Raw genomic sequence first — 27,559 nt, 5'->3', positions numbered from 1 at the left:
CCCCAGGGCCCCCCAAATCTGCCCCAGGGGCCCCCAGATCTGCCCCGGGCCCGCCGCGGTGCATTGTGGGAGCCCGGCTGCCCTCAGGGGCAACCCCTGCGCCCGGCTCTGAGGCGAGACGATGAAAGGGGGCGGGCGCTGGTCCGCACCGCCCAATGAGAAGTTAGGACGCGAGGCGCCGGGAGGGGGCAGCCAATTAGCGACGAGGATCCCGCGCTGAGGCGGGGCAACGCGGCGGCCGCCAGGACCCTGCTCGGCGGGCGGGCTGTGGCGCTGCCTGTAGCCCCGCCTCGCCGCTCCCGCCTCAGGCGCCCGCCGCGGCCACCCCGCCTCCGCCGGGCCCTGTCTCCACCCCCCTCGGGGGGCGGGGCCTGCCTTAAAGGCGCCGCGCGGCGGAGATGGCGGCGCGGTGGCTGTGGCTGCTGGCGCTCTGGGCCGGGCCCGCCGCCGCCCCGCCGCCGCCCGACGCCGAGGTCACCTTCGTGCTGCCCGCCGGCCGCCGGGAGTGCTTCTACCAGGGCGCGCCCGGCAACGCCTCCCTGGAGGCCGAGTACCAGGTACCGGCGGGGGGGGCGGGACCTGGGGCGGGCCGGTACCGGGGGGGGCGGGGCCTAGAGCGGGCCGGTACGGGGGACGGGGCCTGTATAGTGGGGAGGGGCCTAGGGCCGGCCGGTACCGGAGGGGGCGGGGCCTGTACCGTAGGGAGGGGCCTGGCGCGGGCCGGTACCGGAGGGGGCGGGGCCTGGAGCGGGCCGGTACTGGGGAAACCGATACCGGTGTTGTAATGAGGGGGGGATACTGGGAGGAGGAGTGGGGGACCCCATACTGGGGGGGCGTTAACGGGAGAAGCGGGCGGTGGGGAGCCGGTACCGGGCCCATACGCAGGCGCTGGGGGATGAGGGACCCAGGGAGGGGCAGGGCCCCGGTGCCGGACCGGGCAGGAGGTTCGGGGGGGGGGGTGTGTTGTGTGGGGGTGTCCCGGTCCCGGGAGGGGGTTCTGGGGGTGCCCCGGGTCATCCCCGGTTCCGGCAGGTGATCGGTGGGGCCGGGCTGGACGTCGACTTCTCCCTGGAGAGCCCCTCGGGGCGGCTGCTGGTCAGCGAGTACCGGCGCTCGGACGGCGCCCACACGTGAGTCCCGCCCACGACCCCGCCCACGACCCCGCCCACGACCCCACCCATCCCGCTGACCCCCCCCTCCCCCCGCAGCGTGGAGCCCACCGAGGCCGGCGACTACAAGCTCTGCTTCGACAACTCCTTCAGCACCATCTCGGAGAAGCTCGTGTTCTTCGAGCTCCTCTTCGACAGCGCCCAGGAGGAGGACGAGGAGGAGGAGGACGACGAGGAGGAGGAGGAAGGCGACGGCTGGGCGGCGGCGCCCGAGGACGCGCTGGACGTCAAGATGGAGGACATCAAGGTGGGGGCAGGAGGGGGTTCAGCTCCGGCGCGGTCCCGGCGGGGACCGGCACGTCCAACCGGCGCCTCCTCCCTCCCCGCAGGAATCCCTGGAGGCCATGAGGAGCCGCCTGGAGCGGAGCATCCAGCTGCAGACGCTGCTTCGAGCCTTCGAGGCGCGAGACCGGAACCTCCAGGAGAGCAACCTGGGCCGGGTGAACTTCTGGTCGGGCGTCAGCCTGGCCGTGCTGGCGGTGGTGGCCTTCCTGCAGGTCTCCCTCCTGAAGGGCCTCTTCGAGGACAAGAGGACGGGGCGGACGTAGGCGGCGGCGCGGGGCTGGGGGGGATGCGCCCACGGGGCTCTGCCGCCCTCCGGCCGCCGCTTCTCCCTCCCGGCGGGGATTAAACCTGCCCGGCTTTGCACCGCGGTGTCTCGGAGCCGATGTGAACCCCGGGGGGAGGGAGGTTTGGGGGGGAAACACACCCCGCCCCCCAGATTTAATCCCCAAAAGGCCTCGGGTGGATGCGCGGCCCTGAGCCTTTTTGGGGAGGAATCCGTTTATTCCGGGCACGGCGGGGGTCAGTCACCGGGACCCCGAGGTGGTTTATCGGCTCAGCCAGACAAACCCCTCGGAGTCGCCTCCACCAGGAGGAAAAAGGGCGCCGGAGGAGCTGGAGCCGGGAAGGGCTTCGCTCGGCGAGAGGGTCCCCCATCCCGCGGGGTTTATGAGGCCCGGGCCTGCCCGCCGGCTGCCGTACGGCACGGCCGGCACCGCGGTGGTGGAAACCTCTGCCTGGAGGCTCGCCGTGGGCCGGAGCTGCTCTCCCGAAGCACGAGGGGAACCTCCAGCCTTAAAAACGCCTGGAAAAGGGGATTCAAGCAGCAAATCTCGCTCCTGGTGCCTGCAAAGGGGGGGACGGGGGGTGGAACGGGGAAATACTCCAAAATCGGGCCGGTGGCACCCGGTTAAACACCCTGGGGACGCCGGTGAAGGGGGAGGGTCCCTTGGGGGAGCGCGGGGTTGCCCGGGGTGGTGTCCCGGGGGCTTCGGCGTGGTGGGAGGGGGCTGGGAGCAGCGGGAGCCGCGCTCCGGGGCGCAGGGGAAAAAAAAGAGGAGAAAAACGAGCGTTTTGGGAAATGGGAGCTGCCCCGGCTGCAGGGAGGGGGGGCCACGGCCAGGCCCCCAGTGCTGCTCCGGCTGCAGGGAGCCCCCCCCCCAAATCACAGCCCCTCCCGGGTATAGCAGCCCCCCAAGCCCCAGCTCCCCCATTAGCGATCCCCCCAGTTAGGGACCGATCGCGGCTTCAACAACCGGCACGTGCCGGAGCACCGAGTCCGGCTGAAGCTGCCGGAACAACCCCGCACCGGGGCGGGGGGGGGGAGCACCAGCCACCCCAGGACCACCCGGTCGCCCACCGTGGCTGCGCCAAAGCGCCGCTCTGCTGCAAGGCCGGTGGTGGGGGATGGGGGTGGTGGGGGACCGGGGCGGTGGGGCCGTGTCCAGCCCCCACCCCGTTGGCCGCGACCGGGGTTTTCTGCTACAAGGGTTTTGTCCAGCCCCGGCGACACAAAATAATAAAGATTTGGGGTTTTCAGCCGCCACCGGCAAAATCTCGGTTAACGGAGCCGGGGCAGCGACAGCCCCCTCGGTCCCAGCCCCTGAAACTCCCCCTTACCCGAGCCCCCTCCCCCCCAAATCGCACCCCGGAGGAAAAGGCCGAGCCCGAAACCGCCGCAAAGCGCCAGAGATTGTCACCGCCAGATTTTGGGGTTGGTTTTTGGATTTTTTTTTTTCCCTTTATTTTTTTTTAATCTTTTTCTTTTTAGTTCATTAATAGGTACAGACCGGAGGCACTTACGCGTCGGCAAACCGGAGGGCGAGGAGCGGAGCGGGCTGGGGTGCGGCCGGGCGCGGGGACCCCCCAAACCACCGGCGGGAGGGGGCTCGCGCCGGCCGGGACCCCCCGACCCGGCGAAGGGGGGTGGCGAGAGCGGCCGCGCCGGGGATCCCCCGGCCCCCGCAACCCGGGGGGGGCCCAGCCGCCGCGGCGCCGCGCTGGGCTCGTTAATGGATTAACTGGGGGGGCCGAGCCCCCTCGCTGCGGCGGGGAGGGTGCGATTAAGGCAGGCAGCGCCGCGGCCCCGTCCCGGTGCTCCCGGCAGCCGGGCTGGGGCTGGAGTCGGTGTGTTTAAAAACCTACATTATCGTCGGGGTGGGGCGGGGGTTTTTTGCCTTTTTTTTGTCTTTTTTTTTGTTGGTTTTTTTTTTTTTATACAATTAATACAGTCTGTAAAAATATTTACAACCTCCGCCCCCGGCCAGAGCCCGGCGCGGCGGCGGCTCCTCGGGGAAGACACCGTGGTCTAAGGCAGCGGCAGAGCCGAGGGGGGGACGCGGCGGTGGGGGTCAAGGCTTCCAGAGCAAAGCCCCCCCCCCCCTCGCTCCCGGCATCGGACACGACCCCCCCTCCCCAGGCAGCCCCCATTCCTGGGGAAGGGGGAGGCTCGAGGCAGCACGACGCTCCCTCCTCTTCCTCGGGGCTGGGAAAGGGGGCGAGGGGCGGCAGCACGCGGGGATGCTCCGGCACCTTCCGTCCCCCCCCGCCCCGGGCGTTATTCCAGTCTCTTTTTGTGGGTTTTTTTCTTTTTTTCCCCCCGGCTTTGGGCGTCACCGCGCCGCGGGAAGAAATACCTGAGGTTCGGTGCCGAGACAAGGGCTGCCCCGGCGCGGCGGCTCCGGCTTTGCGGCGGGTTAGATTTATTAGCGCTTCGCGAGCTGCAGTCCCGTCATTTTCCATATATAAATTTTTCCTCAAAGCTATAAAAACTGAAATACAGACTATGGTCAGGATTAGCAACCGACTTTCGGGGGTTTTTGGGGGCAAGGAAAAAACCCAAAATCACTAAGTTTTATATATAATATATTAATACAAAAAATTCTGAGGGGAGGCAGAAGGAGGGAGAAAGCGAACGGGGGGGGGGGGGGATCGGATCAGCCTCCACGGGGAGATTCTGGGCGCAGCCAAAGACTCGGGGTCACCCCTCGCCCCCCCCCCCCCCCAAGCTCGCCCGTCCCGGTCACGTACATTCAGGCCCCCCCCCCCCCGCCCCGGCACAAGCGCCGGTGGGTGTCGGAGGGCGGGGGAGGGGGGGGGATTTCTGACAAAGTGCAATATTCAACGCCCCCCTCCCCCCCATATCTAATCCTCCGTGGTTTATCACACAGGGGGGCAGAGCGGGACGCGGTGCAGCTCGGGGGCTTCCCCGGCCCCTCGCACCGCGGCACCGACCACCCGCTTCCCGGCTCCGGCGCGGCGGAGGGCAGGGAGGGCGAGGAGCGTTGCCCACCCGCCGCCGCCGCCGCCGCCAGCGTCACCCGCGCCGAGGAGGGGCCGCGGCGCTGGGGGGGGGGGCCGGGCCGTGGTTAAACCGCTCTGCTGAGCCGATCGCGGGCAGGGGGGGCTTAAAAACGAGAGATTAGACGCGGGGCGAGGGGGGGTGGGTGTTTGGGGGGGGGGGCTTTTTGCCCCCCCCCTTTCCGCCCCCCCCAGAAGGGCAAAGGAAAGCGGCAGGTTCCGGGCGTCGCTACCAGCCCCTGGGCGGTTAATCGAGCAGGGAGGGCTCGGCCGGGCGGATAATGGTGGGCCGGTTCGGCGCGGCGGGGGGTCTTCTGCTGCAGAGAGAAGGGGAACAGAGGCGTGAGGGCGGGGACGGCTCGACGCCACGGCCCAGCGGGACCCCCCCTCCCTGCTTGCCGGCGGCACGCGAGCTCCCCGACCTCCGGCGTGTGCCACGGCGGGACCGGCGACCGGCACCGACCCTTCCCGCGGGGGGCCGGAGCTCCCACCCCAGGGGGGCTGCGCTGGGGGCAGCGGTGGGGGGCGCCCAGCCCTGCCACAGCGTCCACGAGAGCTGCCGGCGCGGCGTTTCGCACCTCGGGGCTTCCCGAAAAGCTCGGGCCAAGCCGAGGATGCAGCCCCCCCCGGGGGTAGGAGACCACCCCACGTCCCGGGAGGCAGCACCGGGGAGCCCCCCGGGAGGGGTCCTCTTACCTGGGCACGCCGGGCGGGATGCCGGGGGGGATGCGTGCCGGGCGCGAGGGGATCTGAGGAGGGGCCGAGAAGGGGTCGTTGTTAGCAGCGAAGATGTTCTGGGGTCCGGGGCGCGAGGGGATGGGGGGAGCAGCGAAGGAGGAGGGTCCCCCGGCGGGGATGGGGAGGAGGGGCGGCCCCGGCGTGGGACCCCTGACGGCCGGCGGCCGGCCCGGCGGCAGGATGGCGGAGGGAGGTCGGCGCTGCGGCGGGGGGCTGCGGAGGAGAGAGAAGCACCTCAGGGGGGGTGGGGGAGCGCTGAGGCCCGCAGCCCTCCTCCCCCCCCGCCCCTCCCCCAGGGACCCCAGATCCACGTCACCCCGGGGCGCCCTCCCCTCCCGACCTGTGCCCGCTGCTCGTCTGCAGCCACGTGTCGTCCACGGGCGGGGGAACCGGCGTGGAGACGGTGCTGGTGCTGATGTCGCCGATGATGTTGAGCGCCTCCTTCAGGGCGTGGTACATGCGCAGCATGTCGTCCCGCCGCTGCGCCTGGTCGGCCGACTCCTCCATCAGGCTGCTCTGGTCGGCGGAGGAGTACAGGTAGGCCAGCAGCTCCGAGTGGATGAAATCCTTGGTCTGAGGGGAGCCGGCGAGGGGGAGGTCAGCGCCGAGACACCAAACCCGGCGGGGTGGGAGCTGGAGGAGCCGAGGCCGCGGGACACCTCTCCCGGCTCCGGAAGGCGCCCGCAGCCCCAGCGACGCCAACACTCCCAACGCCAAGACTCAACTCCCAACCCAAGACTCCCAACCCAAGACTCCCAACCCAAGACTCCCAACTCCAAGACTCCCAACCCAAGACTCAACTCCCAACGCCAAGACTCAACTCCCAACCCAAAACTCCCGAGCGCCTCCTCGGCAAAGCCGCGGCCGAGCGGCTCGAGCGCAGAGACGTCCAAGTTAAAGACGTGAAAGACCACCAAATCGGTGCCCCCCCCCGGCTCCTAACGCCGAAGGGGGCCCAGGGTGCCACCCGCAGAGCCCCAAACCGCCCTCCCTGGCGCCTCCCGGCCCCCCGAGGCTCCCCTCGCCCCCCGCTCACATTGTTGATCATGAGGTGCATTATCGTCTTTGGCATGAGGTCGCGGATGGACTTGTTGATGATGCCGACGTAGGAGTCGACGAGGTTGCGGATGGTTTCCACCTGCCGCTCCAGCTGGGGGTCCATGGAGAAGGTGTTCTCCTGGGCGCCCTCCTCGTTCTCCGTCTGCTCGGGGAAAGCAGGGCACGAGTTACCTGCCGGGCTCCGACCGACCCGGGAAGAAACCCCTCTGCTCCACGCTCAGCCCCTGGCCCTTCCACCTCTGCTCCGTCCTACCGGCATGCCGGGGTTTTTTGGGGAATAACAGTTCATTTTGTAGCGACCGCGGGGGTTTATGCCGCAGCCCAGAACGACCAGGAGCCACCGGGCGAGCGCCGCAGGCGGCAGCTCGTCCTCCCCTGCGACCCCACGGCGGTTCTCCCGGGTCACCAAGACCCTCCTGTGCCCCCCCAGCCCTGAGCTCCCCAGTCTGGCAGCCTCCCCCTGGCCGGGCGCCCCAGCACCCCTCGGCCAGCCCGCGCCGGGAGGGCCGGGGCAAGGCGGGGGGAGCGTTTACTTGGTCTTTCTCCGGGTAAACTCCCGCTCGGAGGAAGGAGGCTTTCCAGCTGTCCACGTCTTCTTGGGAATCGCAGGCCAGCTCGATCTGCCGGAGATCTTTGTACACGTTCCTGGGGAAGAGGGAGCGGAGCCGGGGGGTGAGGACCGCGGAGGGCGAGCGGGAGGCTCGGCACAACCCTCGGCGAGGCCGAGGAAGGCTGAAATCCCCCCAGAACGGAGGAAATACCGGCGAGCTGCCGCCTCCTCTGGAGAAATCCTGCCCCGGGTGCTCCTGCCCGGCAGCACGACACCGAACGGAGGGAGAAGCCGGGTCCGGAGCGGCAAGAACCGAGGGACGGGCAGAACCGGGGCGCGCCGGTGCGAGGCGCAGCGAGCGGGGGATGTCGGGAGCGGCCGGCGGCGCCGCCCTCACCTTTGCTCCGTGTTGAAGATGGCGAAGACGTGCTTGTTGGACATGAACCCCTTCTCCACGTCCCGGATCTTCAGGTTGTCCAAAGGCAACATGTATTTCTTCTCCTTCTCCTGGAAGAGGGGACAGAAGGGAGGGATGAGAGCGGGCGAGGGCGCCCCGAGAGCCCGACGCGACCGCGGGGCGGCGACGTCCCCGGGCTCGCGCCGGAGGAGCTCTGCCGAGACCCGCTTCCCGGCACGCCGTGCCCCGACCAAGAGCCCTACCAGCGACGGAGCGACCTGCATCCCCCCCAGGAGCACCCCGCACCCCTTGGATGGCGGCTCCGGCGCACAAACGGGCCGGGAAGCCCTTTCGGCGCTGCTCTGGCTGCCCGGCTTCACCGCCGGCAGCGCCCAAGAAACCGCCGGAGACAGGGACTTGGCCCCGCCGGGGCCCGGCGGCAGCCCTGCCCGCACCGTGGCCGCCCTCCCTTGGCACGGGGACGGTGCCGGCCCCACCAGAGCCCACCCCGTCGCCTCCGTGGGACCCCAGGGATTTCCCCCCCGCCCCACGCTGCAGCCGGGGCCGGGAAGGAGCCGGGGCTCGGCGGTCTGGCACGAAGGCGGCCGCCGATGTAAACGGCGGCTCCCCGGCCCTGCCGAGGGGCCACCCAGCCGCCGAAACGCCACATCTGGAACCGTTTAGGACGGCTCCAGCTCCGCTTTGTCTCCAGATGCGGCGCACACGGTCCCAAAAAATGACGTTCGCCTTTGTAGAGAGGCCACGAACCCAAAGCCTTCCCCCCCGTCCCCCCCCCCCGTCCCCCTCCGCCCCCCCCCCCCCCTTCCACCGCCGCCCCACACTCCTCCTCATGATTTCCTGAAAAACCCACAACTTTTTTCCAGACTGGATTCGGTTGCAAGGACTTTGCCACGTCAGAAGAGAGACAAAGCCGCTTCCTTTCGCCCATCGGGCTCCTCTCATTAAAAAAAAAAAATAATCCCAAAACAACCCCAACCCCCCCCCCCAAAAAAACCAACCCACCCCAACGTCGCGAGGGGGAGGAATTCAAACGGAAAAGCAGCCCCGTGGATGCCGTGGGAAGCCGGAGACTCCAGCCCAGCCTGCCCAGTGTTCAGACTACCTGTTCAGGAGGGTTCAACGTTGTACAGTAGTCTGCACATTGGTTAGATCGGGTCTGGCCGAGCAGCGCCCCAGCAGCGCCCCAGCAGCCGCAAGGTAAGGCGGGAGCGAGCCCGCGGCCGGCCCCTTTTCGGGGAGAATAAACTCAACTTTATCGGATTTTTTTTTTTAATTACTATTTTCTTTTTTTGCACCGAGGCGGCGTGGGTTGGGGGGGGGGGGGCTGGCTTTTTTTTGGGCCTGGAGCGGGAGGGTAGAGCCATGGAGCGCTCCCCTTCCAGAGCGGGGGGGGGTGGGGGTGGGGTGTCCCCCCAAAAACCGCCGGGGTGCTGGCGCAGCGGCTCCTTCGTTTCTTATCGGCGGGGGGTTTGGGGGGGCTGGAGGAGGAGGAGGAGGGGGGGGGCAGGGCCGGCCGAAGACAGAGCCTCATTCATCCCCGGCCGCCTGGTTCTCATTACCCGTCGCGGCGGGGCCAGACGTGCCCCCCGAGAGGCCTCTGCGCAGGAAACCGGGGGGCACCGGCGGGCGGCGGGGGGCTGCGCCGCGGGAGCTTTATCCGCTCAACATGTTTCCTTCTTCTCTTTTAGGAGGCGGCCTTAAAAAGGGGGCTGGGGGGGGGGGGTGGGGGGGGGTTGTGTTAAAAACCCGACCCCCGGGGGTTCGGGAGCGCCGGCCGCCTCGCTGGGCCGAGGAAGGAGGAACAAAGGAGCCGCCGGCTTCGCTCCCGCGCCCGCGCCCGGCTGCCGAGCGGCTCCCGGGAAATAAAAGTCGGGATCGCGTCTCCGTTTCCCGACCCGCGCGTTGGCGGCGCCGAACCCCGCGTGTGCCCCCCCAAAACCAGCCGGTGAGCATCCACCCCCCCCCCCCACCCCCCGCCACCCCGCGGCATCTGGCCGGGAGGCCGGTGACGTCAGGGGGATGGCGAGATCCCGGGCCGGTTTTCAGGCTGTGGGGGCGGAAAAGCTGGAAAAGCTGGAATACGACGGAGCGCGGTGCCGCGGAGGAGATGCTGGCACCGGCGCCCGCGGCAAAGGTGCCGGTCCTGCCGCCGTCCCGCTCCCGGGAGGGTCGCGCCCAAGGAAACCGCTTTGGGTTTGGGCGGCGAAACGCCGGTTCCCGGCAGGGCTGAGCCACCAGCACCCCCGGGACGTCCCGAGGCCAGGAAAAGGGGTCCGGGAGCAGCAGCGGCCCCTTCTCGGACAGCCAGCGGGGGACAAGGAGGGACCCGGGGGGTCCCGGCGCGCAGGAGCCTCGGGGGCGGAGGGCATCGGGTCCCCTCCGCGTGGCCTGGACTCCCCACGCTCACGGGGCGGCTCCGGAGGGGGGTGGGCGGCCAGCGGGGTGGGCACAGGATCGCTCCCCGGTGCGGGGACACGAACCCCATCGGCTCCCTCTGCCCCAACGTGGCTTCTGGACCAGCAAAACCAGCGCAGCGACCCCACAGGGAGCGGCCGAGGGGGGCGGGGGGGGCTCGGGGACAATAAACCGACAGCCCCACGGGGTCAAAGGCTGAGTTTTCCTCCGCCCACGGCCAAACCCAGCGCAGCGCTGCTGGTTTTCCCTTCCCCAGGGCCAGAACGGAGCTGGTTTCCCTCCTGACCGGCTGCACTGGCTTTGCTGGGCTGGTTCAACTGGGAATCGGGTTTTGGGGGGCTGGGACAGGGTCCCCGCTCCTTCCCAGGCGTCTTGCAGCGACGGGGGACAAAGAATAACGTTCCCTGCAAAGAGGCCGGGCCCCGGGGGCAGGATCCCGCGGGATCTCCGCTTGCCAGTGGCTCCCAGTTTATCCGTGTTTACGCAATCCCGAGGTCCCGGGGAGCGACCGGAGGCGCCGAAGCCGCCGGCGCCCGCAGGGCACCCTCCAGAGGAGACCCCCGCTCCTGCACGCCAGCAGACGGACGGACGGACGGACGGCGCTCGTTAATCCCGGGCGGTAATTCCCATCCCCGAGCCCGGGGGAACCCCAGAGCCTCCCCCCAAAACCCGCCCCGCCCCGCCCGCACGTACCTCCTCGTCCTTGTACCAGGACAGCGACTCGGCCGTCAGCACGAACCAGTACTCCTTGGAGCCCCCCTTCATGATGCTGATGTTGTTGATGGTCAGCCAGCCCCTGCGGATCACCTGGAGACGAGAGGAGCGGCGGTGGGAGCGGAGGGGAGGGAGAAGAGGAGGTTACAGGCTACTGCGGGGTCTCCGGCGGGGAGTTCCCCAGACGGAGAGCGAGGGAAAGCGCCCCCGAGCCCGCGAGCCCCCCTGGACCCCTCGCAGAAAGCCCTGGCCTCAGCAGCGGACCCTCACCCAGGCAGATTCCGAGACACCCCCCGCCCCCGTCTCCCAGGCAAGCTGGCGGCACGGAGGGGGAGGTCGGGGGCTCCTCCAGCTCCCCAAGCCGGGCGAGGAAAGCAGCGAGCCCACGCGTGCCGCGGCACCGTCCCACCCAAACCCCGCTCCACGCGAACGCCCCGGCGCCGGCAGCAGCCCCGGCAGGAGAGGTGACGGAGAGCCAAAGCTCCGGTGCTCCCGCGGGACGAGAGGGGGATTGGGAGCGTGTCTCGGGTTTAAGAGCCGCCCGGCGGCGTTACGGTAGCGCCCAGGGCTGCGCTGGGGGGTCCCGCGCCGGCGTGCCGCTGCCGGCCCGGCCCCAAGGCGGGCACGCGGCGCCGGGAGCCCCGTGGAAAGCCGACCTCGGCTTCCATCGCGGCCAAAGCCGCCGGCGAGCACGGCTGGGCGAGGTCGGCTCGGCCCGTTCCCAGGAGCGATGCCCCACTTACCCCGTCCAGCCGCTGCCGGAGCGGCTCTCCCCATCCCCGCTCGGCTCAGCCTCGCCGCGAGCACCGGCCCTCGCCGAGCGCAGCCCTCGGCCGCGCCACAACCGGGGAATCCCGCGGTTCTATCCCCCAAACCCCGTCTCGTGCGCTGGCCCCTACCCCCGGGGACGGCTCCCCCGCCCCCTCGCTAGCCGGTGGGTCCTGCCGGGCTCGCAGACCCCGCCGAACGGCTCCCTGGCCAAAGCCTGACGTGGCAAGCGGCGCTTTTCCGCGACGCCGTGCCCCGGGACCGCGCCGGCGGGAGCGTCCCCCGGCCTCGAGCCGCCCGTCACCCCCACCTTGCGCTCCCTCCCCCAGCACCGGCGGCGAGGACGCTCGCACGATGCCGTAGCCGCTCCCGCTCTGCCAGACCACCCCTCGCCTGCCCCGGCCCCATCGGGGAACCCCCCTATCCCGACACCAAGAACCGTCCCCGCGCCTCTAACGGCCTCCCCGGGACGAGAGCGGCGCAGCCGCCACCGCCGGGAGGGTTTCTCAAGCGCGAGCACGACCCCGCTCTGCCCCGGCGTTCCCCCCGTTGTTCTGGGAGCTGCTGCGCCGAGAGGAAGGTCACGGCGGCTCGGCGCAGACCCCGGGGCCGCGGCAGAAGCCTTTAGACCGAGCTGGGAGTCCCTCTCCCTACCCAGGCCGCGGGGGAGAAGCCGCCTTCCCACCGTCACCCCTGCCGGTGAGCCCGACCCCCTCCCCGGATCCAGAGCGGGAGGTCCCCGAACCCGGCTGGGCCCCGGCTCTGGAGGGCACCGCAGGCTGGGAGCCCCCCGAGGCAGGAGCTGCCTGGCAGCCGGCTGCGAGAGACCGAAAAACCGCGGGAGAGCTGCGCGCCGAGCGCCCGCCGGGCGATTCGGGGAGCGGCCCGGCACCCCCACGCGTCGCCCCGCCATGGGAGCCGTGCCCGGCGCGAGGGGCTGCTGTCGGTGCCCCCGCCCTGAGCATCCCGCCCCGGGAGGGCCAGCGGCAGGAGAGGCTCGGTGGCGGCGGCGGCGGCTCGGCAAAGCCGGTGCCCCGGCTTTTCTACCGCAGCGCCGGACAGGGGTTAGTCCCACCACAGGGTTAGCGATGGGCAGACGAGGGGGAAATGCGCCGGGGGGGTCGATTCCAGTCAAGCATGGATGGGAGGGAGAACGAACCGCCCTCGCGGTGAAGCAGAGAGGAGTTAGACACGAGCGCGGCGCGGGGTTTGTTACGGCTCATACGGGAGCCCGCGCCGAGCAGCCGCGCCCGAGGCCCGGGTTGAGCCGCGGCGCCGGGATCCGGCGCGTGAAACGGAGCCCGGCGGCGGCGCGGCTTCGCCGGGGGAACCCACCGAGGGCCCGGGGGGGCTCGGGCCGCTCTCGTTTTCAGGCTGCTCGGGCGGCTGCCGGCGTAAAAGCCGCGACAAAACCCGCCGTGTTAGGCACAGGCAAAGCTCGGGGCGCCGGCGGGCACAGGCAGCTAGAGCTAACACTGAACTCACGCGGATCTACTGGTGAGGGGAAGGAAGGAGCCCTGAAATTAAGAGGGCGGAGGCTGTCGGATTAAAGACTTCACCTTCGGATTCGCTCTGGCGTGTTTGAGAGCCCGGCGCGCGGTTAAAACCGGCTCTGAGCGGGAACCGGGTCTGGCTTTAAAGGAACAGCAGCGGGAGCCGGGGAGAGCGAGGAGTTGAGAGGATCAGGGCCAGGGAAAGGGCAGAGGGAAAAGGTTCCTCAGCAAAGCGAGTCCTGCCAGTGGGGGCAGAGGCTCCGGCAGGTGCCGGGACAGTTTTGGCGGGGATGACCAGGACCCTCAGGGGCCGGCAGAGAGCCCGGGCTGCAGCGCAGGGAGCTGGAGCGCCAAGAGAAAAGCCAAGATTTGACTCGTTTCGCTAAAGGGTAGAGGAGGGGAGGGCACCCTGCAGAGCCAGGGACACGCCAGCTGGACCCAGGACACCTCCTCTGTCCCGAGGAGGAGGAGGAGGAGGAGGAGGAGAGAGGAAGGCTGAGGCACCGAGCAGCGCAGCGGAGAGCCCAGAAGAAAGTTCCTTTAAGACCGACCGGCTACCGGCGGGAGCACCGATGGTTTTAGGGCTCGGGAGCCAGGCGAGCGTCCCCGGCACAGCAGCTCCAGGGCTCTACGGAGCTCTGCCCGGCACCGAGCCGGTGCCTTGAAATCCTTAATTCTCAGATCTCCACCTTCCCGTCACCCGGCACGACCCCGTCCACCCAGCCAGCGATGGAGCGCGGCCCGGCGCAGAAATCAGCGGGCCCTTGGCGGGGGGGGGGGGGGGGTTGGTTTTGGTGCTGCAGAACCATCGGGACGGTGCTCGAAGGAAATGGAAGTGTCTGAAGGGCTGGGAGAGACGGGAAAGGGGCACAGGGCCCTCCCGGAGCTGCGCTCTTCCTCCGGGAAGGGCGGGCTGGGGACAGCAGCCCCCTAAAATCCACGGGGGAACGGGGAAAGCCCCCAGCGCCCGAGCCGCAGCCGCTCTGACACGGGCCGGCGCGGCCGCGGAGAGCAGCCGCCGCCGGGGAACCTGCCCCGCAGCCCGCTCCCACCTCGGGGCTTTAACCAGCCCAGCACCGGCTGCGGGAGCCGAACGGCTCTCCCCGGCCTCCTTCCCGGGGGGACGGGACATCGCGGCGCTGAGGCCGCCCCCGAGGGAGCGAGGCAGCACCCGAGCTGTGGTCCCCGAGGCCGTAAAGCCCAACCGGGGCGTTCGGGGGTCGCCTCCCTCTCAGACACTTCCATTTTCTCCGACCGCCGGCGCGATGCTCGGCTCCGAGGCCAGAGCAGCGGGGCCAGGACCCCCACCCCGGCGGGGGGGGATGGCTCGACCGGACAGGGGAACCTCTCCGTGCGGAGGGAACGCTGCCCTCCGCCTCCCCAGCACGGAGTACGCCCGAGGGACCAGCTCTCGGCTGAGTAACGAGGCTCCGAGCGGCCCACGGGCACCTGAAGTTTGCCTCCCCCGGCGGCTAACGCCCGGGAGGGGAGCCTGGTGGGCTCCTTGCCGGAGTTCTGGGCCAGCCGTGCAGCGTGCTGGCATCGGCAAACCCGCCGGCAGCCGGCACAAGGTCGGGGACCCAACCTGCAGCCCAAAAATGGCAGCATGGGGCGGGGAATGGGACATAAGGCACCTCCAGCCCCACGGGCCCAAAACCCGGGCGGACGAGGGACTCCCCCGCCTCAGGACCGGCTGCTCCGCCCTGGCTGCAGGCAGCTCTGGGCTAAAACCCAAAGATTTTGGCTTTTTGCTTCCCAGTAAAACCAGTACTGACGCCCTGAGCCCCAGCTCTCCCTACAGCTGTTCCCAGCGAGCGCAGGCAGATGCCCGGCAGCGCCGGCAGCCCGAGGGTGGCGGCACGGGCAGGGATCAACCCCGAGGCCTTTTTGATTCCGGCCCAGGCGCGGGGACGAAGGGGACAGCCCGAATTTCTGTCTCCAGCCCAAGCCCGGGGAGCCCGTCAGGGAATCCTGCCCCCCCCCGCCCCCGGCGTACTCCGTTCTGGGGAGCGAGAGGCGGCGCTTTGGGCTCGGCAGGTCTGTCTGGCAGGGCCACGTCCATCGCTGGGTGTCGTCTACCAGCACTACCACGCTCTGTGGGTACTTACCAGTATCTCACCCTTTAGGTGTGCAAAATTAAGGGGGAGGAGGAAAAAAAAAAAAAAAAAAAAAAAAGAAGCAGGATGAGGAGACAGAACAGTGAAGAAAAACAAAGTGATGGAAGGGGGAGAAGAGAGCAGGAAGCACAAAAATGGTAGGAAAAAGCAGAAAAACAGCAAAAGAAAAACATGCTATTAATTATAATTTTACAGTGTTAATAATTCATTACATTCTTTCCGAGCGAGAGGCAACTGCCGGCCCTAACACCGTGCAAGGGGGCGCTCCCCGTCCCGCTCTGGGGCGTGCTCCCCCGACTGCAAAGACCCGCTGGGAAGCCGGAGGCCGCACGAGGAGACGGACCGGGGGCGGACACGGCTGCCGGGCACGTCCCTGCGCTCCCCTCGGCCCCCGTTCCCCCCACCCCCCACCCCCCGCAGGGCCAGTCTGGGTCGACAGGGGCAGGACCGGGCAGGTTAGGCCAGACCCTGCCCCGCGCCGGAGCTCGGGGCTCCTCCGGCACCCGGCTTGTCCCGATTCCTGCCGCTTGGGAGACGAGCTCCCGCGCAGCGAACGCTCCCAGAGCTCCCGTCTCTAACCCCGGTGTGGAATATCCCTCAAGGAAGGATCTGGTGGATCACCCGGCATCCCGCTTTGGCAGCTCCGGGGTTGCTCCGACGGCTGCGGGAGCGGGATATCCCGGAGAGCGACCTCCGCCCCACGCCACGAGGGAGAGCCGGGGCGCCGGCGGCCGTACCTGGTTCGGGATGGCCCTTTTCTTGTTCGTCTGCGTGTTCCTCTGCTGGGCGCTGGAAGGAGAGAAAAAAGCAGCTTTAAGGCGGGGGGAGGCAGAGCAAAGCGACGAGCCGCGCGGCCACCACACGCTTCCCGCCCGGAAGGAAGAGCCGAGTCCGAAGGGGACGGGTAAAACTCCACCAAGAACCACCCAGTCTCCGTGCGGCCAGCACGGCGCGGCGCCGACGGCGGCGGGGGGAGCCCCTCCCAGAGCTTTGCCCGGGACCGGACGGAGACGGGAGAGCAGTGCCGAGGGAGGGAGCCGGGGCTTCGCGAGCCGAACGGCTTCATCTCCTTCCTCACGGTCCCTCTCTCCAGGCAGCTCCGGGGTCGGGGGCAAGGCGGCAGCTCGGAGGAGAGGAAACACCAAGCAGCGGTTGCCGATCCGCTCCGTGAGCCCAACCGAGCCGAGGCGCCCCGACCACCGCGCAACCAGAAGGATTCGTCTCCAGAAACCACCTGCAGCCTCGCTCCCCGCCCCTGCCCCAGGCTGGAAAAGAGCAGCAGCAGAGGGAAAGCTACCTGTCTCTCCTGAGCAACCCAAGAGGCGAGGGGCGAGGCGCGGGACGGAACCGTTAGTCAGGAGCAGGAACAAAATCCATGAAAACAGTTAGAACAACGCCGGGACGCCGCCGGGAGCAGCAGTTCACAAGCACACGCGGAGGGGGGAGGGGTGGGTGTCCTTTCCCTAGGGGACGGCAGCGGCCACCGTCCCTCCGCCCCAGGGCGCCCCTTGACTTCGGGAGGTGGCTCTCGGCCTGCCCTGATCCCTCACGGTTCCTCCCCAAATCCTGGGGATGCGAGGAGGGCGAGCCGGGCGCCCGGCGCGAGCCAGTGCCGGGGCCGAGCTCCGCCGCAAGCTGAGCCGGGAGGAGAAGCCTCTGGGGCTCCCGCCGAAGGTCCCTGCAGGCGGCGGGGAGGGGAGGGTGGAAGCGGGGCTGCCCCCGGCACGCCAGGACATGCTGCGGGTACCCACCCTGTCGCCACGTGCTGCTCAGTGTAACAGCTGGGGAGTGGGAGAGGTTCGGAGGAGTCCGGAGGGAAGAGTGAGATGATGGTTCAAAGGAAAAACAGGAGAGATCAGGAGGAGAGGAAGGAGCTGCGAATGAAGGTGAAAGGCAGAGACACCAAAAAAAAAAGGGGGGGGAAAAGAAAACGAGAGGAAGGCTGCGGGAGTTCGTGGCGCGGGCTCGGGCCGGCGAAGACGGCGAGAAGCTCCGGGCAGAGCCGCTCGCGCGGGGAGCCGGAGCTCCGGGCGCTCCCGAAAAGTTACCGCCCATTTCGGGGCCGCGCCGGTGGGAAACCGCCAGGCCGAAAGGCGAGGGAAGAGGGACTCGGAGGAGAGCCCCCCGCCCGGCCCCGGCCTCGCCGGAGGACTACGAAGGGCGAGCTCGGAGGACGGGGGGACGTTTCTGCTCGGGTCCGAGGAGCGTCTCTGCGCCCTCCCTCAGCCTGGCCACGGGGCACGGGAAAGCCTCTGCTGAAAGGCAGCTACAGCCTTAATTACCTTAATGAGTCGCAAGCGCAGGGCCCTAAAAGCAGCTCACCCGGGGCTGAACCGCTCCAGCTTCTCGCGCCCCCGCCCTAACGAGCAGCATTAACCCAGGCAGAGGAGCGACAGCGGGGCAGGTCGGATCTCCCGGCCCTCAAGCCGGGAAGCGGAGCCCCCCCCGCCCCGTACCCCAAATCTGAGAGATTTGCACTCGGGTGCAAAAGGAGCCGCTTTTGGGAGGCTCCTCCACCAGTTTTCACGCCCGGAGGGGCGACGTCACCCCCAGGCCTCCCCCGCGAGCTGGGGACAGGAGCACGAGCCGCGCTTACGGCGAGGGCCTGACCCGTCCCCCCGGCAAACCACTCACTTGGCAAATCCAATGAAGTCTTCGTGGTTGGTGTTGATGTAAGAGAGCTCGATGTCGATCAGCAGGAGAATCTGGAAGGGGGTTTGAGGCGTTAGGAGGCGGCTGAACACCCCCCCCGGCTCTGGCACCGCCACGGGGTGCGCTCAGGGACAGGGGTGACGGGGCAGGAGACGCCAGAGCTGCCGCGAGAGGGAGCTTTGGGCTCGCAGGGGGGCGACGCTGGGCTGGCTTCGCCCTCGCACCCCGTGGCCGGGCTCTCTCCGGCCCAGGCGGCGGCGTGGGCTCACCTGGTCCTTCGTCTTGCCTTCCCGCTCCCTGATGTGGGTGGTGACGATCCTCTCCGTCTCCTCTCGTAACCTGGGGTAGGAACCGAGCTGAAAAGAAAGGGAGAAGGCCGGGGGAAAAAAAAAACCACACAGCGCTGCTGATGGGACCGTGGCAGGCTCCGGCGCCCACCGCAGCAAGCCAGCGACAGGAGACGCTCACGAAGGGGACGGAGGAGGGACGGGACTGAGCCCCGGTTCTGCCGGGAGGACACAACCGGGGCTCGGGCGGTGCGGGAAAGCGACAGACTCGACTCTCTTCACTAGGTCCGACAAGACCGGCACGATCCCCTTCCCGGGGCGGCTTCGAAGCGGTGCCAAATCCAGGGCTTTATTTTTGGTTCTCCTTCCCGCCCTCGCACCCCAGGGCTAAGCGGAGCCGGGTTTTCGCGGCGCGAAGCGCGAGCTACGGCTAAGCGAGGCAGAGGAGGGGGGAGCTCGGCGGCGCCTCGGCGGTTACGGGGGTGGGCGAACGCCTGGGCGATCGGTCTCGGCAGGACCCGCGCCGCGGAGCCGAGCGGACGCTACGGCCGCGTTCCCGCGAGCGCCGGAAGGACCCGGCGTCCCCCCAGATCAGCGACGCCCTCGGGGCCGAACTCGGCTTTGGCCGGCCGGGTCCCGGGAGCGACTGCAGCCCAGGCGTTCCGGTTAGGCACAAAAACAGGGAGGGAGGGAGGGAGATGCGTTACCTTTTCGGCACACTTTTTAATGACCGTGGCCAGCTCTGAGACCACCAGGTCAACGCACTTCAGACTGGGCTCTTTGAGCTTTACAATCTGTTTTTTCACTATGGCTTCAAAGGCCATGTCGGGCGTGAAGAGCCCCGTCCTGCGCCAGGGCAGCGGGCGAGAGCCAAACACCAAGCGGAGGAGCGCAGGGGGGCGGGAAAAGGAGCCACAAAGACAGAAAAGAAAAGAAAAATGAGAAATATGTTAAAAACAAAACGAAAAACATTCAGGTTAGTCCACGTGCAAAGGGAAAAAGCCGTGGCGCCTGCCTGAGAAATCCCTTCGGGTCCCTGGGAGAGGCCGGGGCGAGGGCTCCGCTCTCGGGGGCCGTTTCACCCAGCGGGGGCCGCCTCGGCTCCGGGCGACCCTGGGGAGGCTCCTGCCTTCCCTCTAGACCGGCCCCAGCTCTAGGAAAACGCTGGATTTCGACCCAGTTTGGGGGTCAGAGCCTCCCTATTCGAGACAGAAGGAATTTCGGCAGGAGGCGCCGGCTTCTTCGCCTCCCCCAGGCGACAGCCAACCGCGCTGGAAACGAAAAGCGAGCGGAGAGCTCGGGCCCCGCCGCCAACCCCCGCCGCTCCTGCCGCTCCGGAACCGGGCCAGCGCTTAAACCGCCCCGCTCCGCAGCAGCACTCTGGGTGGCGAACGATCGGGGACGCTTCAGCTACGCTTTTGGGGGGAAAAGAAAACCCCAAAAAATGGTTGGTTTTTTTTTTTTTTAAATCACATCAGCCTCGGAAGGAGAGGAGCTGCTTTTCCCGCCCTCTTTCTTTTCAGTTTAAGGCGCAGCTTTTGTGCCACCAGGAGGAGGTTAAAAATCCCCAAAAGCGCCACCCTGCGAAGCCGGGAGGTTTCTGTATTTAATCACGGTTTATCCCAGGCGCTCGCGCAGCTCCGGGGTAATTAACGCTTCCAGGGAAGTTGGCAGGGGGTGGAAAAAACCCGACCTTTTTGAGAGGGAAGCTCGTTATCGAGCAGCTCATTAATTGCAGCCCCCGAGCTGCAGGATTTACAGGACCGTGCCCGGTGCCCGTCCCCGCGTTCCCGGCGTTCCCAGAGTGCGGCGAAGCGGCGTTTAAACCGCAGCTCGAGAAAACACGTGCTGAGGGAGGTACCAGGATCCAAGAGCCGCCTGCCCACCTGCCTGGCTCCTACCGGGAACAACGCCTCGGCAGCACCCCTCCGACCTGCCGCCGCCGCCGCCGCCCTCGGGGGCCCCCAGAGCCCCTCGCCGCCGGAGCCGGGCTGTCCCCGGGAGGGCGACGGCCACGGGAGGCCGAGCGTCCCCAGGAAGCCCCGTCGGGAGGCTCGGGGAGCGCCGGGGGATCCGTCTCTGGCAGCCTCGAGGCCCGATCCCCTCAGCCGAAGGCAACAGGGTTGGGAGACACGAGTCAGAGCTCACAAATACTCAATTTCCTCCCAGATTTTGTTATTTTCAGGGTTTTTTTTTTTGTGGTGTGGTTTTGCTTTGTTTTGTTTTGGAGGGGAAACCAGGCAAGGCGGGCAGGTTAGAGCATCGCTCCTGCTTCCCCGTCCCACGGGCAGGAAGGGGCTGGATCGCCTCCAGCCGGTTCAATACCTTACTGGTACACTGTCTAACTGTATTGATTAACTCCTGAATAACGAGGTCGACACACTTCAGACAAGGCTCTTTCAGCTTCACCACCTGCTTTTTCACAATGGCCTCGAATGCCAAGTCTGGGGTGAAGAGCCCCGTCCTACAGGAATCCACGGAGCGGGGCGAGAGGGCAGAGACATGGCGGAGAAAAAGACAAGAGGGGGTGATCAGGTCGGGAGGCGATCGGCCGCGTCCTGGTGAGCAATTCCCTCTCTGGATCCACGGCACCGCCGAACCCCGCTTCCCCCCACCCCAGCCCCGCCGTCGGGGCTGCCGCAGCCCCTCAGAGCGGGACTGGGAGCCGGCACCTCCGCCCCACCGCGTGGCAGCGCCCTCCAACCCCTCGAATTAGGGTGCTGCGACCCTCCCCCCCCCCAAAAAAAAAGAGAAGAGGGGCGAGAGCGCCCAGGTGCGGCGGCACCGCGTGGGAATTGACCTTTTTCGGTGGCGTTGAGGGGAAATGGCTTCGCCCCGGGCGGCTCAAGCGGCTCCGGGGGCAGACGCGGGAGAAGAGAGGAGGAACCACACTGCTCTCCTCCCGCCGCAGCACCAGGCGGAGGGAGAGGGGGCAGCACCCCAGGGGACTTGTGTTGGACGCCCAAATCCTCTTTGGGGCTCCCGGCCCCCCCGCTAGGTCTGCGCCGGCCGGGCCGAGCGGCGTCGCCCCCCGAGGCGGCGGCTCGTCCCCAGCGCCCGCCTCAGCCGGGACCCGCGGAGGCGGCGCTCCCGGCCCCTACCTGGCTCGCGGGGTCACTCCTTCCCCCCGCCTCAGGGAACGGAGAAGCGGAGTTAAAGGTTATTTTCAGCGGCCGAACCGAAGGCGCGAGGGGAAGTTTTTCGGCGCAGCGATGCGTGGCGGCCTCCCCGGGGCTCGGCAGGGAGCGGGGCAAGCCCGGCTCGGCTCGCCGAGGCGGAGGGACCCCTTTCACCCCCTCCGAAAAGGCGAGGGACGTCCCTCTTTTTGGCAAACGCCGGCCTCCGCAGGCCACCGGACAGGCGCCGCCCTCGGCAGCAAAGCTCCGAGCACGCGCCGCCCCGCGGACCGGGCTCACCGCTCAGCGCCGAGGAGAACCGGATCCGCCGCCGCGCCGATACTTGCCTCACCCCGTGGATGTTTTTAATGGCGTAGCTTATTTCTCGCCTCAAGTCCTTCTCGTCGAACTCCATCTGAACAGGGAGGAAAAGCCGCGGGGAGGTTTCGAGGGCCGACACCGTCCGGCCATCACGCAGGGGGTGCAAATCGCGCTCCCTCCTTCACGGGCAGGTTCGGGGGCCGCCCTCCACCCCGCCCGGCCTGGCTCGCTCGCTCTGCCTCACTGAGCTCTCGCTACACCCCCAAGGTGGCCCACGCGCTCCCCCCCCGGCTGTCTTTACCTTCACGAGCTCAAAAGGAAATCTCTCGTGGAAAATGCGGTTGATCCTGGCACCCCCGGAGAGCTCGAGCGTGTCCACCTGGTCTCCTGAACCTTCGATTCGCTTCTCAAAGTCCACACCGAACTGCTGGACCATCCTGGGGAGAAGCAAGGGGGTGAAACGGGCAGCAGCCCAGCGCAAGCGACGGGCAGGCACGCAGGCCGGCAGCGCCGCCGCGTGATGGTCCTCCCAGTTGCCTCCGCTGGGGTCGCAGAGCAACACTCTGCCTCCTGCTGCCGGCCGCCGAGCGCGTGGGGAGGGCGAGGAGGGACACGAGTCGTCCCTTCTGACCCCCAGACCCGGCCGATCCGCGCCTGCGGAGATGCTCCAGGGGCCTTTCCGGGAGAGGATTTCCCCGCCCTCCCCCGCAGCCGGCCAGGCAAGCGCCGCAGGACGCGGGGTCGCTCCTTGGTGCCAGCTGGGCACCGTGGGAGCCGGCAGGGCCACGCGCCGGCACCGCTCCCTCCCCACCACGGGGCTCTTCCTCGGAAGAAGCCCCCGGCCGAGACAAGACGAGCCTCAGGCGAAGAGCAGAGCGAGTCTTTCCGCGCCAGCGAGGCCCCGGGCTGGGAGAGGCGAACCCCCTCCGCCAGGCGAGGCGCCGGGAGGGCGGCGCCGCGCGGGAGAGACCTACTGTAACAAAGCTTTGGTTTTTCGCGTGGGGTCGTCGGGGCGGAAGTTCTTGTACTCCTCCACCTCCTTCTCCAGGGAGAGCAGCTGGCTCTGGAGCTTGCTGCGCAGCGAAGGCAGCGTCTCCCGAATGTGGTTGGTCAGTTGCTGCGAAAAAGGAGCGAGAAGAGTGAGGCGACGGCCCTCTGCCGCGCAGGGACGGCCCTCTGCCGCGCAGGGACGGCCCTCTGCCGCCCCTGGGCCCACCTGGTTGAGGACTTTCTGCAGGTGGGGGGTGCCCATGCGGTCGGCCATGTGCCGGTAAGCCGGGTGGGAAAGGAAGAACTTCCGCTCGGCCGCCAGCGCCGCCCTGATGTCCTTCTTCCCGTCGATGTCCTTCTGGCTTCGGTTCACCACGCCGATGTAGCCTGCGAGAGGAGCTCGTGCCACGGACGGAGCCAGCCGAACGGCGGCCGCTGCTCCCCCCAGCACGGGGCGGCACGAGGGGTAGGGGCTCCCCAGCGGCGCGGCAGCCGCCCTCTCTCCGCCCGGGGAGGAAGGCCGGGGGAAGGAGGGCACGGGGGGGACGCCGTACCTCGGCGCAAAGGCAGCAGCTTGTTCTCCAGCACGTCTCTGGCGTCCGTGCCCTCATCCATCAGGTCCAGCTTGGTGATGACCCCAATCGTCCGCAAGCCTGAGGCGGCCACACAAACGAGCGATCGGTGAAGGGCGCGAACGAGCCAGCGGTTCATCTCGTTTCGCCTCAAAAGGGGGCGGACGCGGACGCGCCAGCGAGGAGAGGAGCCTTCCTCAACCGTCAGAGGGCGGAGAGTCCTCCGTGAGAGGAGGAGGAAGGCCCTCTGGTACCCAAATCAGGCAACTGGTTGCTGAGACCCTGCCAGGACGGCGGCTGAAGGCTCCACCGCTCCACACTGGGGCCGAGCCGTGGCACGGAGCGGCGGCACGGGCAGAGACGGGCGGGAGGACGCGTCCGTCTTACCTTGCGGATCGACTTCTTTCGCCATCTTGAGCGCGTCCGAGTTGGCCAGGTCCATGTTCGCCGGCGTGACGGCGAGGATCAAGCTGCTCTCCCTGCTGATGAACTGCAGGATCATGTCCTTGATCTGGTACTCGATGTCCTGCGGCTGGTCCCCCACCGGCACTTTGGTGATACCCGGGAGGTCGATCAGAGTCAGGTTCAACACTGAAAGGACAGAAGCCGCCCACGGCCGGAGGTCAGAGGCGCGGTGCCGGGAGCGGTCGGCCTTGCACCGGACCCCTTCAGCTCTGCTGACCCCTCTGCAAGCCGTAAACCCCCCTCCGACGGGCTGCAGCGGTGCAGGGGGTGGCCCAGGCAGCCCCCACGGACCCCCAGGCCGGCGTAAGACCAGCCAGACGCACGCAGCCGCTTTTAGGAGGCGGCCTGGGCTGAACCCCGCAGCCACGGCGCGTGCCAGCGCCGGCTTTCCTTCTTCTCCCGCGGCGCTTTAGCCCGGGGAGGCCCCGCGGCAGAGAGAACCGCTCGCTCACCGTGCGGCGAGTAGACGCGGAGGTTGATGGGGACGGGGGAGATGCCTTTGTTCGTCCCCGTCACCCGGTCGGTCTCCGCTTCGATCTCCTGCCGCACCTCGTCGAAATCCGTGAACTTTTTGGATTTGCAGTGCAAAAACTCAGCATATTCTGGAAAAGAGGGGGAAAAAAACCCCAAACAAAAAAGGCGGTTCAGCCACCTCGAGCCCAGCGCAGGAGGAGCGCTGAGAGTCAGAGAGGTCTCACCGTCGCCAAGCAGAACCAGCCGCGCGCTTCGGCGCGGCACCGAGCGGCCGGGGCCGAAGCGGTGCCCCGGCGAGGCTCCGAGGGCCAGCCCAGGGTTTAACCTGGTTGCCTTCAGCCTCCTGCCTGGCAGCGGCCCCAGATAAACTCGGCCTGGCCCGCTTCCTCCGAAAGACGGGGAGAGGATGGCAGGCAGCCGGCTGGGGCCGAGCGCACCGACACTCTGCCGGCTGCCTCTGCGCCGGCAGCAGCTGCTTTGGTGTGGGCTGGGGAGTTAACGCTTCCCTTTGCCAAAAAAGAAACTGCCCTTGGGTGAGATGCTGGCAGGCGGCCGGCGCTGGCTCCGGCGAGCGAACCTCCGCGTCAGAATGGCCGTGTTTGTTTTCACCCCGGCCTGTTCGCCTGCCAGGCCCCCGCCGACGGCTCCGCGCGGTTGGATCGCCCGGATTCTTAACGCCGAAGAAAGCGCCGAGCCTTCAGCTGCCGGGATGTGCCGGGAGGCAGCGCAGCAGACCCCCCTCCGGCACCGGCAGCACCCTCGTGCTGGCTAAAGGGCTGCGGCAGAGGCACGCCGGTGCCGGCGAGCCGGGGTAGCACCTTCGCGCCGCCCAGGGAGGAAGGAGCAGCGGCGCTTCCCGGCGCCGGCAGCCCCTTGCCGAGGTGGAACCGCGGCTTCCCTCCGCCTGCGCCGCCAGCTCCGCTTTGTTTCCCCGCTCGCCCTCCAGACTCATCGCCCCGTGGCGCTCTGCCCCCCGCGCCGTGGCCCGAGGGGCCCGACTCTGACCCCGTCCGGCCCCTCCAAGCCCAACCGACCCCTGCCGGGAGGCAAACATTAACCCAGCCCCGGCTCCTCCGCGGGGAAGACGCCTGGGAACAGAAAAGCAGCTTTTTTGGGGGCTCTGCGGTTTTCTGAGGGGGTTTTGTGACCCCTCAGCACGGGGGAAGCCGAGCAGAGAGGTGAGGGGGAAGAGAGACGGCGTTTCCCCGCGGTCACCGGGATCACGACTCCCCGGCTCCTCGCAACAGCTCCTCGAGAAGGGATTTTAAGAGATTTGGGGCCACAGCTCGCCCCAGGGAGGGGGATGGCGCAACCCACTTCCTCCCTCCGGCACCCCGCGGGTGGGGTGAGGGGAAATGCCAGCCCTACCCTCGCCCTTCCACTCCTACCGGTTCCAGCGCCCGATGACACCCCATCACCTGAAGGCCACGACGTTTTGCAACCCCATCGCCCGCCCGGGGTACCCGAAACGGCGCGCGGCTCGATCAACAGGTCCCCCCGACCGGGGCGGAAGGAGGCTGCGGCTCCGCAGACCGCGCCAGCTCCGCCAGCACCGACCCAAACCCAGGGTTTTTCGGAAGAGGGCCGCGCGGTTCGCTCAGGGGACGGCGACGGGAGAGGAGGATCAGCAGGAGACACCTCCCCCGGAGGAAAAGGCCGGTGGGGGCTTCCAAAGCCGCCCGGTTGGGAAAAGGAGCCGTTGTCGTGCCCCGCCGTCGGCTCCTCCGCGCTCCTCGCCGTGCACGGGGGGGCAGAGGCCGATTTCACAACCCCTCCGTACCGGGGCGCGAAGCGGAACTGAGTCACGGGGCGCCAGGGAAGCAGCCACGGGGCTTTGGGGAGCGCCCGCCGCCACCTCCACCCCGTGGAACCGCGAGGCCGGACGAGAGCCCCAAGATCCCGCCGCCGAACGCAGGCGGCCGGACAAAGCGCCCCTTTTCGACACCTGAAGGGCTTTTTCTGCCGGGGGGGGGGAGGGGGGAGCAGGACGGACCCAAACGCGTCACCCCGCGCTCTGCTCCCCTCGCCCCTGCCCTCCCCCGGGCCAGCAGCCGCAGGGGGCTGACTTGCTGGTTTCTCACCGCACCGCAGCCCGACCGGGCGCTTACAACGTTCCGGGGAAGAAAAGGACCGATGCACCAGAAACTTCCAGCGGAACAGATCCCGACTGCTCCGCAGCCAGGGCAGGGCGCGAGCGAAACGAGCCGCAGCGCGATCCACGCCGCCAGCACGTGCTCACGCCAAAACGCCGCCGCCGTCGGGGCCCGGTTACAGAAACCTCCCCCGTCGTTTGCCACCTCCGGGGCGGCTTTCACCCCCGTGAGCGGGTGCGCCCCCCCAGCAGCCAACACCCTCTTGAGGGAGCACCCCAACGCACCAGAGCCGTCGCCGAAACACCCACGCCCTCGTTCCAACGCCGAATCCGCGAGGCCGAGCAGCCAAACGCCGGCGGTGCTCCCCCTCCGGAGGGCCAAGGGGCTTCACCCACCCACCCCCTTCCTCTCCTGCCGGGGCAGCCGGGCAGCTCCTCCCGCCCGCGCCGTACCTGTCTTGGAGAAGATGAGCTGCAGGATGAGAGGCCGCCGGGTGACGATTCCAGAGCCTCGGGGAAGGAAGTCCCTGCAAGGAATTAAGAGACAGACCTTTACTGACGGGGTTAAACACGCCGCGGCGAGCTGATCCCCCCGATATCTGAACCACGAGGACGGCGCGTGGGGGGCTCGAACGCGCCCAGATCCTACCCAAAATGGGTTCCTGCTGCAGTGGGAGCTGCGAGGGGTAAAAGATGCTCCCGGGACCGCAGAGACCCGAGGCAGGACGGGAACGGGCCCTCCCCACGCCTGCCCCGCTCCCGAGGCCACCCTCCCTGCGGACAAGGGCAGAGACGGGAGCCGAGCACCTCCCCGTCCCCAAAAGCGGGAGGGGAACAGGCAGGAACGGAGCGGAGAGCGGCTCCCGCGGCCTCGCGACGGCTTTCGCCGCGAGTCGCTTCCGAGCGGCCGCTCTCGAGGCCGCGGGGGCAGGAATTCGCAGAGCAGTTTTCCCCCGGCGCCCGCTGTTAAGAAATTTAAGTGTCGCCGGGATCTAAAAACCCCAGGAAAAAACCCAAAAGACACACTGACACGCGTGACAAACCCACCGCCTCCTCTTTATTCTCCGGAACCACACATCCTGGATGGTTTCACCCCGTTTCCCGGCGCGAAACGAGGCACAGAACCGACGGCGTTCCTCCCGCCCCCTGCTCGGGGCGTCCACTCGAGCGTGCGGAGCCTTTCCCGGGGTTTTTCCTGCCTGGAAATGCTGCTGCTCCGACGGGCAGCTCTGCCCGGGGCCATTATCGCCCAGTGACCGGCTGCAGCTCCCTTCTCCCGGGCTGAGAGCGATGGGAAGGGGACGAGAAAGGGGACGGGGGTTTTGCCGAGCAGCTCCGCGCCGGTGGTTTGGCTCGCTGGGAAACGGGAGCGGTCAGAGCTCCCCGGGAGAGGCCGGGGCAGCGCCGCGGGGGTTTATCACTGCCGGTAACGAGGGGCCACATCCAGCTTATCGGCCCCGCACAGGGAAACGAGATCGGCGCCTGTCCCTGTCCCCCACCCCCGAAGGCGCCCCGGCGGGCGGGGGGGTTCACCCCCACCTCGCTGTACCCGGCATCGCCGGCCGCA

At 68.3% G+C, this 27,559-nt stretch overlaps 2 protein-coding genes across 13 annotated transcripts in view; one reads left to right on the top strand and one right to left on the bottom strand.

Moving 5' to 3' along the window:
* Positions 1-398: 398 nt before the first annotated feature.
* TMED1 (transmembrane p24 trafficking protein 1) lies at positions 399-1,717 on the top strand. Its single transcript, XM_086478832.1, has 4 exons — positions 399-557; positions 1,033-1,130; positions 1,209-1,416; positions 1,499-1,717. The coding sequence occupies exons 1-4, from the start codon at positions 399-401 to the stop codon at positions 1,715-1,717; spliced, it is 684 nt and encodes a 227-aa protein (XP_086334958.1).
* Positions 1,718-4,976: 3,259 nt separating this feature from the next.
* DNM2 (dynamin 2) overlaps positions 4,977-27,559 on the bottom strand; it is a 28,011-nt gene continuing 5,428 nt past the window's right edge. Inside the window, exons 2-22 of one of the 12 annotated variants that reach the window (XM_086478923.1) lie at positions 26,446-26,519; positions 23,879-24,028; positions 23,349-23,552; positions 22,944-23,042; positions 22,616-22,776; positions 22,374-22,516; positions 21,701-21,836; positions 21,426-21,493; positions 20,288-20,426; positions 17,945-18,031; positions 17,658-17,728; positions 16,775-16,804; positions 15,761-15,812; positions 15,015-15,026; positions 10,625-10,738; positions 7,496-7,605; positions 7,082-7,193; positions 6,526-6,690; positions 5,830-6,062; positions 5,448-5,702; positions 4,977-5,065 (exon numbers count right to left, since the gene is read on the bottom strand). In XM_086478923.1, coding sequence (XP_086335049.1) covers positions 4,999-5,065; positions 5,448-5,702; positions 5,830-6,062; positions 6,526-6,690; positions 7,082-7,193; positions 7,496-7,605; positions 10,625-10,738; positions 15,015-15,026; positions 15,761-15,812; positions 16,775-16,804; positions 17,658-17,728; positions 17,945-18,031; positions 20,288-20,426; positions 21,426-21,493; positions 21,701-21,836; positions 22,374-22,516; positions 22,616-22,776; positions 22,944-23,042; positions 23,349-23,552; positions 23,879-24,028; positions 26,446-26,519 — 2,482 coding nt within the window. In that variant the 3' untranslated portion in view covers positions 4,977-4,998. Of the gene's footprint in view, positions 5,069-5,447; positions 5,745-5,829; positions 6,063-6,525; positions 6,694-7,081; positions 7,194-7,495; positions 7,606-10,624; positions 10,739-15,014; positions 15,027-15,730; positions 15,813-16,774; positions 16,805-17,657; positions 17,729-17,944; positions 18,032-18,669; positions 18,809-20,287; positions 20,427-21,425; positions 21,494-21,700; positions 21,837-22,373; positions 22,517-22,615; positions 22,777-22,943; positions 23,043-23,348; positions 23,553-23,878; positions 24,029-26,445; positions 26,520-27,559 lie in introns of all 12 variants that reach the window. The other 11 variants (XM_086478918.1, XM_086478917.1, XM_086478921.1 and 8 more) reach the window with 11 other exon arrangements.

This window comes from Leptosomus discolor, chromosome 28 (assembly GCF_034619465.1).
Source record: "Leptosomus discolor isolate bLepDis1 chromosome 28, bLepDis1.hap2, whole genome shotgun sequence".
NCBI classification, from domain to species: Eukaryota; Metazoa; Chordata; class Aves; order Leptosomiformes; family Leptosomidae; genus Leptosomus; species Leptosomus discolor.
The sequence above is the reverse complement of the archived record's forward strand: the minus strand, read 5'-3'. Positions and strand labels throughout refer to the sequence as shown.